The sequence below is a fragment of the Theobroma cacao genome, chromosome 2, assembly GCF_000208745.1.
Source record: "Theobroma cacao cultivar B97-61/B2 chromosome 2, Criollo_cocoa_genome_V2, whole genome shotgun sequence".
NCBI classification, from domain to species: domain Eukaryota; kingdom Viridiplantae; phylum Streptophyta; class Magnoliopsida; order Malvales; family Malvaceae; genus Theobroma; species Theobroma cacao.
This window is the reverse complement of record NC_030851.1, coordinates 36,589,546-36,605,449: the sequence shown is the minus strand read 5'-3', so window position 1 is coordinate 36,605,449 and position 15,904 is coordinate 36,589,546. Positions and strand designations below refer to the sequence as shown.

General features: G+C 34.3%; 1 protein-coding gene across 1 annotated transcript; it reads right to left on the bottom strand.

The window, feature by feature from the left end:
- On the bottom strand, positions 146 to 15,800 carry LOC18609882 (dynamin-related protein 1C). Its single transcript, XM_018116327.1, has 16 exons — positions 15,532 to 15,800; positions 15,376 to 15,439; positions 14,898 to 15,002; positions 13,647 to 13,748; positions 12,402 to 12,452; positions 12,227 to 12,288; positions 8,759 to 8,849; positions 8,575 to 8,639; positions 8,024 to 8,218; positions 7,787 to 7,906; positions 7,620 to 7,690; positions 6,856 to 7,081; positions 5,169 to 5,219; positions 3,390 to 3,630; positions 2,930 to 3,069; positions 146 to 585 (listed from the first exon to the last, which is right to left on the bottom strand). The coding sequence occupies exons 1-16, from the start codon at positions 15,661 to 15,663 to the stop codon at positions 460 to 462; spliced, it is 1,842 nt and encodes a 613-aa protein (XP_017971816.1). The 5' UTR covers positions 15,664 to 15,800; the 3' UTR covers positions 146 to 459.

Genomic DNA, 15,904 nt, shown 5'->3' with positions numbered 1-15,904 from the left:
TAATTTAAAAAAATTATATGAAAAGATTATTTTTTTCATTAAAAGTTTCACACACACATTCACATGCAAAACTAATATTACATGCCATTAAAAGTCTATTTTAATGATTTTCATCCAAAATAAAGGATTTAATTAAAAATAATAATACTTCAAAAGTTGAAATGTACTTGAAGAATGAAGATCACTTATCTGAGAAATTTGAAATAATACAGAAGGACCTTTCTAATATTGTAGCCACTTGCTTGCCGAAGACATTGCTGAAGCATATGACTCAGGAAATGCATTTCATAGCATCCTAACTCCTAAATAGACCTCGGCACTCAATCATCTATATATATATAAACCTTCACTATCAATCAGGGTAAATAAGAATGTGCTGTTCATCTGTGAATGAATAGATCTCTGAAATGTACGTGTGGGGTAAAAAAAAGGAGAGAAAAGAAGATGTCATATCTCTTATCATTTCCACGCCACTGCATCGATCTCGTCTCTAGCCGATTTGTAAAGTTCGAGCCTTTTGGCAATCTGTGTTCTTCTTTCCATCAGTTGGGGGTCCTCATCCAACATTGCACTAAGTCGTTCCTTCTGCATAAGCACAAGAACTATTTAATACCAAAAACGTATGAACACAAATAGCTACATCTGCCTCCATCTTGTTCTTTTCAAGTTCACCAACGTGATGATTAGACAGAAACTCAAGCAGCAATTGCATGTAGAATGGCTTGAGGTTCAATCTCATTCTACCCAATTTATGACCTCATGAGTTTGTTCTAGAAATCAAGTTATTCTAAACAAGAAGTGCAGTTTTCTAAAAAAAAAATATGGACTGTAATAGAAATTACAAAAGATGAAAATAATTTTACATAAAAGAGAGAGAGAGAGAGAGATTGCTTGAGATCAACAATCAATCTCAAACTTGATACTTGCACCCAAGCACGTAGCTCATTGGTTGGTGCGTGATCCCCCTTCCTCTAATTATAAAAAAAAAAATCTCAAACTTGATACTTCTTAAAAGATGAGTTTGTTTGCTATGCCACATCACAAAAACTCAAAATTAAGAAAAAAAAAAAAGGGAAAAGAACTTCATTGCAATAGCAAACAAAAATGCCTTTTATCACCCAAGGCAATTTACAAAAGAAGAATGAGAATGTTGTTTATCTCTTTCTATTCCCCTAGTTTTTTCTACTTTATCTTTTGGGCACAGGTGAAAGTTCATTGTGCTTGAGCTACACAAAGGGAGATAATACCTATCTCCAACCATAAGTTCATTGTGCTTGAGCTACACAAAGGGAGATAATACCTATCTCCAACCATAAAAACCCCACTCTATCCTTTCCTAAGATTCAAACTTGAGACCTCTAACTAGATATCTCAAGTTCTAACCATTGGCGGGGTCCTTGGGGACAGTCCCCTAAGCTCCCCAAGTTTGTCATAATCAGAAAAGTCATAGCAAGGCTCACGAAGCAGGAATAACACAAACTCAATATTTAATTCTTAGTCAAGTCTCAATAGCAGTGACATTTTTTGTTCTCTTTTATCTTTCTTACCAATGCTATATCTAAGAAAAATGCAGGTTGATTAATGTCTGTGGCATTTTACACCTCATAACTTTCCTTTATTGGATGCACGGTATATGTTGAAAAGGAAGATATTTTAGAACACTGAAAGAGCTAGAGGTATTGAATATTCATCAAGGGCAACAAAAGAATCCTATCTTATCAATAAGAGTAAAGAAATTATCTGTAACGTTCACTATTGATGCTAAAAAGTTAATAAAAAGAGAAGTGGTATTTAATTGTTTCTAGCTACTAACAAGATGCATATAGTTGTGCCTTTCATTATTGATATACAAAATGGAACATAAGCATATCCATCATTAGAGTGTAATTAGTCTATTCTCAACTACTTTTCCTTTCCAATACATTTTGTCGAGGCTAGGGGAGGGGGAAGTTGGGTGTGAAAAGGATTTTAAGAACTGCGAGTAAGACCAACTTCTAAAACTGGGATTTTAGATTTTATGTGTTTTATTGTTTTTCACCATCATATGCAGTTATATTCATAGTTTCAGAAGTCAATTAAAAGATACTAACTACGTGGCCACCAACTCAGCTACATGCATTATTTTCTACTACTCCTTTGTCCCAAAATTTGTCCTCTTTGGAAAACTGAGATGAAGAGCATAATCATATTAATTGTTGTGGCCAGTTCTACCTTTATATAAATGGAGCAACATTTTTGTTTTCTTTTTCCTGAGTTAAGAAAGTTATTAAAGTAAATGGTGTTGATGAAAATTTAGGAATAATAAGCCATTGCCTTTTGATGGTGGAAAAAGTTGTGGGACATCTAAAAATAGAAATGAGGACAATCACTATGGGACAAAGAAAGTATCAGATTTTGGGATATAGAATATGCTTGCACATGCGCTTTCCATTGTCTTAATAATTGCAAAAACCCAAAGAATGGAGAAAAGGGAGAATTCGGATGATGGGGAGAGAAAAATGTGAGAAAGAGATGAATACTCACTCATCCCCAACTCTAATCCACCTCAAATTGAAACAATTTATATATAGGGTATTGATATTTTTGCAGTTCAACCTAGTAGCTGGCTTTATATTTTGTATAGGTTATATAGGATTATATGAATTTAAAAGTTATTATTCATAATTAATATAGAGCATGTGTTAGAAGATAGAGAACTAAGGTAGTTTCTCAAATAAATCATACAAGTATTACCAGTGTTTGACAAGGGATTTATTGTGTTCTCACTTTTGTTTTTCCTTATAACTAGCAATCAACTCTACATCTTATTTCTTAATCAAATAACTTGCGAAATGAATTTCCTCTTTTAAGCTTTTTCTTTTTTCCTTAAGCATTGGTGCATAGAAGAGAAAAAGTGCATCACTAAAAAGTAATATTGTAAACAATTTACCTCTCTCCTCCCTACTTGGGCATAAAAGTTGCTCAGGAGTGACCTCTTGGCTTCTCTGACTTGGCAATATACCACGGCTTTAGGAATAGTATTCTTCAGTGTATCACAAACCATGCTTATATAAGCTTTGACATTTGATCCTGAACCAAGTAACAGGATATATGTTAGTATTTGTTAAGCAATATATTCCTCTAACCATAATGTTGGAACATCCTATATCTCAGAAAGGGAAACTAGCACCACAAAAAAGTAATGAAAATGTTTCAAAGTTAAAGTTAGACATGCACACGGCTGAGTAAGCAATTTCCATGATTTCAAGAGTAACTTGAATTTAAGAATTGATATAAACCAGATTAATTTGGAGAGCTAAAATGTGAATCTTTGAACACCATATATGTCAGTTTGGGCTAAACAAAACCACAAGAGTAGTAACATAATCAACAGATAAAACTTTATATACCAATCCTTCTGAGATAATTATCATTAAAACGGTCATTATTTGGGCCAGATGGGTTTGCATTCTTCTCTGGTTTCTTCTCTGGTTCTGTATGAAGCTTCCGGAAAAAATCAACTGTCAAGTAGCTGGACTCCATCTCCACTAGCCGTATCACTGTTTTACGACTTTCTTCACGAAATCTTTCCAAAGCTTCATTTGCAGCAGTTGCAATGTCATTTTGAAGTGTTGGGAATCGCTTCAATTCCTGCAGTTGCGTTGAAGTTGCATATTATTTACAGTATATTCTATTAGTTGTTAGAATCATCTCATAAGAATATGTTGTGAATATTAAGGTCAACTTCTAGGAACCCACAAAAGCAGCATCGAAAAACAAAACCCATTTCACAGCCTCCTCAACCCACCCATACTAAAGTACACTTTTTCTTTTTCCTTTTTTATAAGAATTTGTTCACTTAAGGAGAAAAACCAGGGAAAAGATTCATAGGACCCATATTTTTTCTTCTCAAAGACATAAATTCACATTACTACTCTTTTTTCTCATGAACTCTAGGAAGCAACACTGAAGATGCTGCACATCCAACAGGTGCAGCTAAACTGTTCTGCATGCATGATTAGTAGTACTGCATTGAATGGAAAATGGAAGTGCTAAGAATACAATGAGCCTTGTTATCAAAGAAGTTATGAAAGTGACCACTTTACAATATTTCATATAGTATGAAAAGAATGAAACGACACTATGGTTATTCCAGATAGCACATGAAATTTCCATTATCAACTAGCAGTTGCCATCCAGCAATTATCATTGTGGACATACTTGCTACTTCAAACACAACAGAACAAAAAGCTTCATACAAACAGATGATTAGATAATTGAAATTAAAAAATTATGAACTTCTCCTCTTAATAAAAGTAAAACTACAGATCCTCCTTCCATTTGATTGAAAAGCAGTGATTGTCACTGTGAAGTTGACTAAATTTATTTTACTTGTTCTGTTAGTTCTCTAGATACTTTTGGCTGGACTCAAGAGAAATATGTCCTAATTAGAAAATTACTTATGTGAGTTCATAACACAAATCAACTGCTCATCTTTATAGAGCAATGCTGAAAGTTCTGAAAGTTCCATAAATACTTGCAGGTTTCGCACAGCTCAAGTTCATCAACATTCTCATTGACTTCAAAAAAGTGACTGAATTTCAACATAATACTATCTAGGCTGGTCTTATTAACACTTTAAAGCATAAGAAATTTCTGGTTAAATATTGGGTTTGCTTTGGTGTTGCTGGCAATAGAGAGACAAATTAGGTGCACAGGGCCAGACACTCAGCTCATCCACTATGATGCTTGGCAATATATGTATCTCTACCTAGTCAAATGCCCTATAGACACACATGTGATGATTCATCAATGTAAAATATTCATTTAGTATGCCTCAGATAAACTGACTACAACAATGCATGAAACGTATATCCCAAGTTGTTATCATATGAATTCAAAGAGATACAAGATCTTTTAAACTCAACTGCTTACACTGACTTCAAGATATGTGACAATTAAAAAGAGGGAAAAAAAAGATAGATGCTAGTGGGACAAGTTCAACACTTTCACAATGGCAGCACAAGTTAATTACATACCAAAACTTGAAATACTGCAGAAAATTGGTACATAATCAACATACAAGGAACATGAGTAATTTCTCAACTTTTTCTTTTGTTCAAAAATTTCTCTTACGTTAGTGTTAAGTATCTCATGACCACAGTTGTCTTCAGCTAATAACTACTTACCTCTGTTTCAGCAATTGACTTCCTCACAAGTTCTTTCAATACAAAGTGCACCTGAAGATCAAAGCATACAACATTCAATAGTCAGAACCAAAGCAAGACAGAAATTTCATTTTTCTGCAACCTTATCAGGCATAAGATAAAATAAACAGAAATTGCAATTAAAAAGTAACAAGCTATTAATTGAAAGACACGCCCAAATGACCTTGTGTGAGAACTAGACTTATGAGAAGGAGACACAAATCTTCCACAAATAGCCTACACCAGAATCATCACCTCTCTTTCTCTCTCTGTATTTAAGAGTTCTTGTAAATCTTCCTGGTGGTCTACATGACAAACCCACACCATATAGTCTATATGCGATAGCCAAAGAAGTACACATCAAGTTTGATCACTCCTTTCTCGATGCTATACCATTTTTCAAATAGAAAAGACCAGATAACAAATGCCTACGAATCAAAAACCTCAAACGTTTAAGAAACTTTTACTATAATCCAACTTCATGGAAAGGATGCTAAAGCAAATGCCTTCTCAGTCTAAGAGGTCTGTTTTTCTTTTTTAGGAAATTTTCTGACAGATATAGCTTTTCTTTTTCTATTTTTAATCGTAATAATATATTCAAGTTGTAGTTTCCTCTGCCAATCTATTCATTAGAAGGAAAACAAGAATAGCAAGATATATCCTTGCAATATCTCTCAGTAACTAGATATATCATTGAAGTGTCTCTTGCACCTTGCATATATGTAGAAACACCTATAACTGAATTTTTGGAGAGTCTGATGGACAAATCAGTCCCAAATGCTAGCCATGTACCCCTCTGAAGGAATCATTTGACTACTTATACGAGAATTATATGTAATGACAGAAAGACCCAACGGATTACACAACAAATACAGTAAATAAACAAATGATCTTGATGTGAGAAGGAAACGATTGTAAAACTTTTATCCCACACTTAAGCTAGTTAATGCTACTCCCTTTTCCCAAGAAGACTTGATATTATGACATAACAAACTCCCATTTAAGTTCAATTCTTCCTGATTGCCTCTTCATTTGATTATGCAATAAAAATGCTGCTCCTTGTTATAAGTATGAGCTTAACCTGAAACCAACTATGACAAAGAATCAACTACTGGTGGTGCTACTATCATTGTTATTGAGCGAAAGATTGGTCTATAATTTTTGCATTCCTATGTCTGGTGAATCATAAACCATACAATAGTTAAAGGCAAGATGATATTTTAATATAAGAACAAAAGATATCATAGATAACCACCCCCCTTCCCCCCAAAAAAAAAAATAAAAAAGGAATAATACCACCCACATATAAATGAGAAAACAACAGTAAAGAGATAAAGAACATTCACAAAGTCAAATTTTACCATATTATGCATTTTTTAAGAAATCAAGAAGAAAACAAAAAAATTTAGTTGCCAAGGCACATCTTGATTTGCAGCCACATCTCTCTCTCAAATATGTAGTAAGTCCAAATACCCCCCTCCGCAGGTTTATCCTTAAAAGGACCGAAAAGAAAAAGGACTGAAAATAACTTCTATAATTGAGCACATTAAACACATATCAACCTGCGTATGTGGGTGTGTGTATTTCCAGTAAAAGGAATAACTAGTTGCCCTTATCATAACCACAAAATTGAAAGTTAACCAAGCTACTGCACAAGTAAGAACATTACAGCATCCACAGAGGCTTCAGCTGGCCCTTTGAAATAGCTGATAGAGCCATCAATGAGCCTTCTGTATCCTTGTTCTGGAGCAATCAAATGTGGCTGATAGCCATCAGCCTCTGTGACAACTTTTTGGACATTTTTTAATGAAAGGTGACGATCAAAGGGGAGCTTCTTCAAAGCAGCTGGCAACTGGTTGTCAAAAACTCCATATATACGATCACCACCAGGTCGCCTGAAGGAGCAACTTAGTGTTTAACTAAATAGAATTTTAGGGGAGAAAACTAAAATTATACTACAGCAATGGCATAGTTAACCACATTCATAGCAAACATACTTTAGAACAATAGGCAAATAATGTCTAACTCTTATAGTAGTTTCTAGAAAGTATACTAATTTAATTTGACTGTGTCTAGCAGATTTCCATATAAAAGCCAACCGGACAACACAGACTGGTGCTTGGGTCAACAACCATATTGGAAAGACTTTCTAATTCTTAAGACAAGCATAGCCAAATAGTCACTGAAGCTTTATAAAATTGAATAATATATTTCCTTTACTTGCAAGTCTTGCAATCACAAGACACTTCTCATTATGTGAATGTACTATGGAGGAATTAGGTCTCGAAACTTAAGTGAGTGTAATTAGTAAGTAGAAATTTTAAGTATGAATATGAGTGCATAAGCTGGCAAAATAAATAAATCCAAATAGAACCAGTATAGAAGTTTCATTGCCGAGATACTAGAAAAGCTGAAAAAGATAATGCACTTTACCCTCCATCCAGGTGCTCCTTGAAGATACGATCAAATGCACGACAAAGTTCTAAAATCATGTACAACTGGGCCTGTACATACATTTAATATAATTATAATGGACTAGACTGTGGAAGTATCCCATTCACAACTAAGCAAACCGGTATCTGAAAAGTCTAAATTGTTACCCCTCCATCCGCTGCAATAGGCCTGCCAATGCGGTCCAACTCTGCATTAAGCTCATCAATGGTCTTATTTATCAAAGCAATGATGCTGGGTATACGCTGCCTGATAACAAGCTCTAAATGCTGAAACAGAAAAAAAAAAAAATAGATGAGGACTCGTACAGGGACATGTCCCAAGCTTGTGTGGGTTATTTATATTAAAATTAACTAAAGCAACCAACAAAAAAAGATGAAAAAGACCTTAGACAATAGTTTTGCAAGATACTCTGATCCCATTTTACTCGCCAAGTGTCCATAATCAGGGCTTGTTTCGAAATATTCACGCTCTTTTCGACGAGCAACAATCATATCAACATTCTTGTTGATGTCAGCTTGGGAACGATTCACAATTCCAACCCAAGGATGTTGTAGCCTATACGCCCTTCCTTCGAGAACCTGAAAGATGTATATGGGGTAAGTATAATGTTTATTTGTTAAGGATTTAAGATCTATATCGAAATCTTTGTAACTGATGTGACATCTTACAATCTAATGCACCAATGCCGCACAAGAAACAAATATATACCACATACGAAAAGAAAAAAAAAAACCCTTAAAGAAATCACTTCAAAAAGAACATGATAGGCAATAAGCAGATGTGACACAATGCACCTATGTGGCATTGGCATGCAAAATTTCATGTCAGGATAATTTTGCCTAAAACTGATATCTACATATAACATTTTCAGCTTATATTATGCAAGCATTCTATGAACAAGCAACTGATGAACCAAATATGATTGAATCCATACATCCGCAGCATTTGTTCCCTTATCCATCAGATCAAGTTTCGTTAGCACACCAAAAGTTCTTTCACCTGAATACACCAAATAATATAAAAATGTTAATCTCCTTGCTCATCAGACAAAATTTTTATTGCGTAGCAACATTTTAGAAGACAAAAGTCTACAAGCATAAAGCTCATTTTTAAAATACCTGTTGGATCTACTTCTCTTGCAAGTTTTATGGCATCTGAAGTGGCAATATCTTGATTTGCAGGAGAAATTGCCAATATGATGCAGTTAGGCTACAAAATTTGAGAATTTCAAGGGCAAACTGAGTAAGAAACATAACAATGGTACAAGATATTAGGGCCAAAAGAAATTTAGATGAAAAACAGCTATGGTATATAGATTAAATTCAAAACTGATTCACAGGCAATGAAGTTTTTAACCTAGTAAGTAGCTAACAAAGAAGTAAACTAGATGGAAAGTGAAAAATGAATCCAGGCCTGCAGCTAAACTAGAACCTTGATTTCCCATTCCCCACACTTCCTCTTAAAAGCCTTAGATGAAGCTCATGACACTTTAGAGATGTAGCAGAAAACTTAAGGGGAATAGAGATGAGATTGATGAAAAATCAAAGATATTTGTCGGAATGGACAGATTCTGTACTCATACCAGTAAAGAATTAGGAAATTCAATTCCAATTATCATCATTCTTCCACCAAGTGCATAGGAGAAACCAATTATATATACTTCAAGGACTTCATACATTGATTTGACTAGTACCTTAACTAAATAATTAACACATCACCTGTAACAAGACCACAATTTGAAAATATAATTGTACACTCAACTTGAAGTGAAATTGCAACTTTTTCGTTTATTCTAATCTGATCTTTCTTAGGTAAATAATACATAACTGGAAACCAGTTTTCTATGACAGTTTTGGCCTAAATGGTAGGGTGACCTTGAGATCATCATTGCAAGTACACCTTGTGATCCAAGGAAAGTAAGGCAGCACCAGATGTGAGCATATCAATGGCACAATTGAGAGCTCAATTTCTGCAATTTGTATAGACACAATTAAATGAATGGTTTAAAGAGATATCTGGCCTCATCAAACAACAATTAGCGCTGGTTAATCTGTTGGAGGGGACAATGTCCCCACTTCAGAAGGAAGGAAGGGAAGGGAAGGCAGGGGCAAGGCCTCAAGTTGAAACTATAAATCACATATTAGGGTCTCACTACACCGTCTTCCACCAAACAAGGAAGAAAAGAAATGAAAAACCAAATCAAAGACAATCAACTAAAAAATGTTATTTCCTTTTTTATGGCGCGGCAGTTCCACCAACAGAAGCTAAAAAAGAAGCTACAAGATGAAAACTTGAATCAATCAAATTCACCACACAACTCTAAATCCATTCTTCTAATAAACAAAGAAAACCCCATGTTGCATCAAATAGATCTGCTCCACCTGATGTACTATTTTCTCATGACATGGTAAAAGTTGTGAACCACCAGGTATGAATGCATAGGCTTAACTCACTGCAATAACCACATTATGAAAAAGACACTAAAGAATAAATTTTGCATGAATCATCCCCTTCAAAAACCCTGGTTAGGAAAGATAACCATTACGCATTAATCATTCTGCATCTCTAACTTCTGGGTCTTGCATTAAATCCCTCACTAGCCATAAGGAAACTGACCAAGAAATGCCTACCCCTCTGAAAGCATCCCAGAAATGAAATGAAGCAAATTTGTTCCCATCGTCTCATTATGAGCTTTCAAAACATATGACCTTGACAATGGCAATAAAATTTCTCAACACTCAGGATTCAAGGATTACTAGCGTGAAAAGATTATTCACTATGACTAGCAAATTGCAATTAATGAGTCAAACCTATACAATGCTCCATAACCACATGTAACCAATCTAAGATTTTATGTTCATTCTGAAGCTCCTCTTTTTCACTACCTTTTACAAGTTCCAAAACCTTCTTTATATTCAATGGTGCTACCTAAGTGTTTTCTTGGGGAAAAAGTTGGATATCTAAGGGTTTGAGCAAAGCAAACTTTTGGTTGGGGCAATATTTTCATGAAACAATGCTAGCTAATGAAACTTGAGATGTTGTATCCTTCTAAAGCATTATTCTGAATCAAAATATACACTTAAAAACATTTTCTTAAAATATTGAGTAATCAATAAGGTTAATTTGTTTTCAAACTTTTAACTCAAGGGGCCTCTTCCTTTTTTAATCTAGAGATGCCTGCAAAGATAAGGTTCCAAAAATATTTAAACAAAGTCTTAAAATAGGAGAAACCACAATAACCGTAAGATAGCACTTTGACTCGAAATGCTCCTAAGAATTTTTGCCAACTGGTGTTATTCTCCATCATAAGTGTCTGGTTTAATGGCTTTATGTTCAGGTTGAGCCTTTTCACCTCTTAACAATGGGTCTCAGGTTGGATGCTTAGCATGCTGTCAAAGCACAAGGTTGCTTGTTGCCTAGCTTGTTATGTTATTTGTTCTTTATTGTTAGTTTTCCAGCAACTTTTTGCCCAATGGTTAGCCCACTTATTTTAGCTGTTAGTATCAAGCCCAAATGTGAGGGAAAGTGTTAGTTGTACCACATTCATTAGGTTCAAGGTTTCTTGTAGCCTTTATATTCAGGTTGTGCCTCCCAACCTGTTGCTGATTAGTTTTAGCTTTGGAGCTTAATATGGTATCAGAGCCCAAGCCTTTTTTTTTTTTTTTGTTTATTGACCAAATTTGTTGTCCATGTGATAGGCCCATCTGTTTCAATTGTTAGAATCGGTCCTATACATGTGGGAAGTGTTAAGTGGCATTATCCTACATTAATGAACCATCTACCTGTTGTCAATTTGTTTTATGTAGGATGATTAGCAAGCATGCTATCATCTTAACCTCAATTTTGAAGAACTAGCCTTGGTTGGCACCAAGTCAAGAAAATTTGAAGGCACTTCACAAAAATTAAACTTTTAAAACAAATTGAATTACTATTTTAAGGATTGAGGCAAACTTGTGATTGTAAAGACTCAAGCTTAGTAAGTAAATGGCTCCTATTATCCACAGATAGACTTAAATAAGGAAAATTTGTGGAGCGAAAACATTGTAATCCAAGAATATCAGACATAGAAACAACCATATTTTCTATAAGGATGATTTATTTAGCAAAGTGGCTATTTATGATGCATGAACAGAAGATTGACTGATATTGGATTAGATAGTGGCATGAGAATGTTTATTTTTAAAGACTTTCATGATTGCACTGTGGAAGACATACATATAATGCTGAACCATTAAATTAACGAGAATTTATAATTAAACATTGTATATGAAATGCAGAAGCCTAGTCCAGTCTAATAATCATCTATTGTATCATTGTGCATTAGTTCCTGATTAACACATATTCAGTTCTTTCAATCTATCCAGTATTACTGGAGAGAAGTAATTCAATTACCATCCATTTTTTCATTGTAGGGTGGACTCAATCATCTTTTCCTCTCAAAATGGGCCACAGTGACTAATTGTTTCCTAAATTTACGTTCTATTTTACTTGTTCATTGCAAGAATACCTTATGTCTGAGTCATATACATTTAGTATTAAACAGCATTTATCACCCATTAAGAGTTCAGAAAGTCAAGTAATCTTACCTTTTCAACATAAGAACGAACCATATTTTCAATATCTTCAACTATACTATCTGGCTGTCCTTCTGCAAAAGCCATAGTTACACCATTCACGATTAAGGATTCTGTGTTGTGTGCTTAAAAGGCAGATAAAATTTAAATTGCTTTAGGTTGTTTGAGAAAAAACAATTGTTATTACCTACAGCAACCTTTGTCAACCCAGGAAGATCTATAAGTGTTAAGTTGACAACTGCCAAATAAAACCAAACATGTTAGTCATACAAAATTGAATCAATAAACACCCTAAAAGCTTAACCAAATAGATGTATTGAATGTGAAAAGGAAATGACTACTTTACCACAAGCAAAATTGAGGAAACAAGAATTAGGTATTAAAGTAACAACAACACTCCATTAAAAACCAAGCATAATGCACCGATAGACACTGTCACATCATACATGCAGTAGAGCCACATATGAGTTTTAGGCTGAGAGAGTATCCCCACAGACCCCATTACCCAATATCCCTTGAAGAAATTCCTGCTGGAAGCATGTCTACACGAAATCTAAAGCAATGCACTTTTATGCTGTTAACAGGTAATGCTTCCCATGATGAGGTCCAACAGAGTATATAATTAAGCTACAATTGCTAAAGAGAGTGATATTTATGAATGTAAAGTCATGATTCAGACACGCATTTCTATTCTGTACACCATATCTATATCAAGGGGGTAAAAAGTCAAATGGTATTTGGCATTTAATCCTTGAAAACTTGGCGTTCCAAAGGAACAAAAAAATATTCTTCAATTTCTTTTCAAACAAGTAAGGTTCAGTATTTGAGCATGATATGTGAGCTCTTTCAAAATGTGGTTAGTTTTCCATTATTTTGACTTTCCTCAAATAAAAAATTTGTCTGTGCAATATTTAGAAGAGAGAGAGAGCTGTCATTATACAAACAGGATGGGGAGAGTAAAATCATAATTCCGCAAATGTGCTCCATCTCATGTACAATTGAGAAAAGAAATATTTCCCCATGTTTTGTTTTGCCATGACTAAATTTTCTGTGTTGGTAATGTAACAGTACTATATCAAGAGCATAATTTAGTGTAATGATCTACTAGAATCAACTCTATAGCAAGCTAGAAATACCAGGAACTGCAGGTGATGAAACACCAATGAGACAATTACTAATCCTTGATTGTTAACATTGGTCATATAAATACAGAAGCTGACATGTGTCACTATATTATTATGGTGAGAAGATACATATCAAAAGAGTGTTCACAAGCTTAATATTAGCAAAAGCGTCTGAGGAGTATCTGAAAAGGACAAATAATATCCAAATAAAATCTTTCATGATCATTTGTTCTTGTATCTTTTACTATTGTTGTTCAATGAATAACTTGCATTTAGTGTATAATCAAGAGGGTGGTGTAAGTGCAGACCATGTGGAGAATATATGCTCAAGTGAATGGGAATATTAGAGATTTGCTTTGTCTTCCCAGTTATTCGATCTGTTTCATCTGCAATCTCCTTACGGACAGCAGCTGCAAAAATAGCATTTTCATTATTTGTTAGTAATATAGTCATCTGAATTTCAATACATAAGAACATAAAAAGTAAATGATTAGTGATTAGTGAAAAGAAAATAACAAAAAATGGAGCAGCAGTCATATTGCAAAGTAAACAATGATTATATGGAGAAGAAAACATAAGGAACTGGAAAGGACAATGTCAGATAGGGAGATGAAAGAAAACAATTTCACCCAACAAGGAAATCGTTCAAATTTATTCCAATGCAAGCTGAATTTACCATTAGATAGGTACTTGTATGTTGTTGAACATGTTTAATAAGTGCATCAGTATTGGGATGACAATCAATCTCTGACTTAATACCCAAAATAAAGTAGAAAGTGAGGCATCCATTTATGGGTTGTAGTGAACGGTAGCTACCATGAGTAAGGTGCTTTGTGTATCTCATAAGTTAATTTTACCAAGCCAACACTTATGGTTTGCAACAATCTAATCTAAAGGAGCCAAATCATGATGGCTTAAACTAGTAAAGTTTATAGAAGATTCCAAATTAATGTCACTCCTTCATAGTTACAACTGCGGAGCTTCTTACTTAACGGCATAGAATTGTTTCTCCAGCTTTACTGGAAAATTTTTTTTATAAATTATACATCAAACATTGAAAAGCAATGATATTTTTTTTCTTTTTATCAAAAAGCCAGATAAAACAATGTGTGTGTACTTACGTAGGCAAGCACTTCTCTGACTTTAAAAAGGGATGGAAAAAGAAGCTAGCTATCTATATACCATAATATAATATTTGACATATATCACTACATCTGTAGATAAGTCCAGAAGAACATAAACCTCATCCTCAACCTATATCCTACAAATCACAGGCAAGAACTCTGCCTCAACATAAAACAAATCTTAAGCACTATTGTATCAAAGAAGTCGTATTATTTCAGATGGAGCAATACGAACTCTTCATAAAACTTGTATTTATCAAGCTATCCAGTCTCAGCTAGTACCTATAACCTATCCTATTCCCAAAAAAAGGATATTTTCGTGTATGAATTACCAAAAACAACAACATAGATGCCAGAAAAGAAATAAAAAATTTTGAGAAACTAGTAGATAACAAAGTCAAAAATTTAAATGACCGCACATCATAATGGGCATACCAAAATCAGTGAATCTCTTCTTTGGTGCATGAAGAAACTCTGCATATTCACCCCCTGATTCTGTCTTATGAAGTTGCAACACCAATGGCCTCCGTGTAACAATACCTTATAGTGCAAGAAAAACATAAAAAGAAAGAAGAAAAACAAAACTAGAATTTGAAAGGAACATGTTCTTTATATATATATATACATACACGCGCGCAGATATGTAGGTGTGAATGTCATTCTTAATCATAATTACATGATGGTGATAACTTAATTAGAATAGAGATCGCGACGGATCACATCCACTTTAGTCGTGATCCATGACAGTTCTCAAATGATTTATTAGCTAGATAAATAACATTTAATAATAATTTGTTTCTTATTTGTTTTTCTTTTATTAATCTTTTAAGGAGCAAGATCTAACACTTAAGTGTTCTATTCTGCTATTATTCATTCTGTTATTAACATTCCAGTATAACAAATGAAATTTTACCGGATCCACGAGGTAAGAAGTCCCTCCCTACAACGCTCTCCAGAACCGAAGATTTCCCGGAGCTCTAATTTCCACCAAAAGGAAAAAAAAAAGTGTAAATAAAAACAATGTGAAAGATTAAAACTAGTAAAGAAATGGATTGAATGTGAAATTGACCTGGCCACCAACAACAGCAACAGAAGGGAGAGCTTCCCAGAGCGACAATCCTTCGCCGCCATGATCTCCAAGGACGGTGCAGGCTCTTTGGATTTTGTTTATTAGCCCAATCAAGCTCTCCATTGTCGCCATCTTTTAACCAAATGCAGGATTTCGGATCGGACAAGACAATGCCGGATCGGAAATCGGCAGTTCGGATTTCGGATCAGAAAATTATTGGAAATGGAAGTTTGTTGCACAGGGAGAGAGAGAGAGAGAGAGAGAGAGAAGAAAATAAACGGAAAAACGGTTGACAAAAGTGATGTTTTGCATGGAGTACTTATATGTACAATTTTTTAAGTTAAAAAATTGATTTTTTTTATTTTTGAAATGT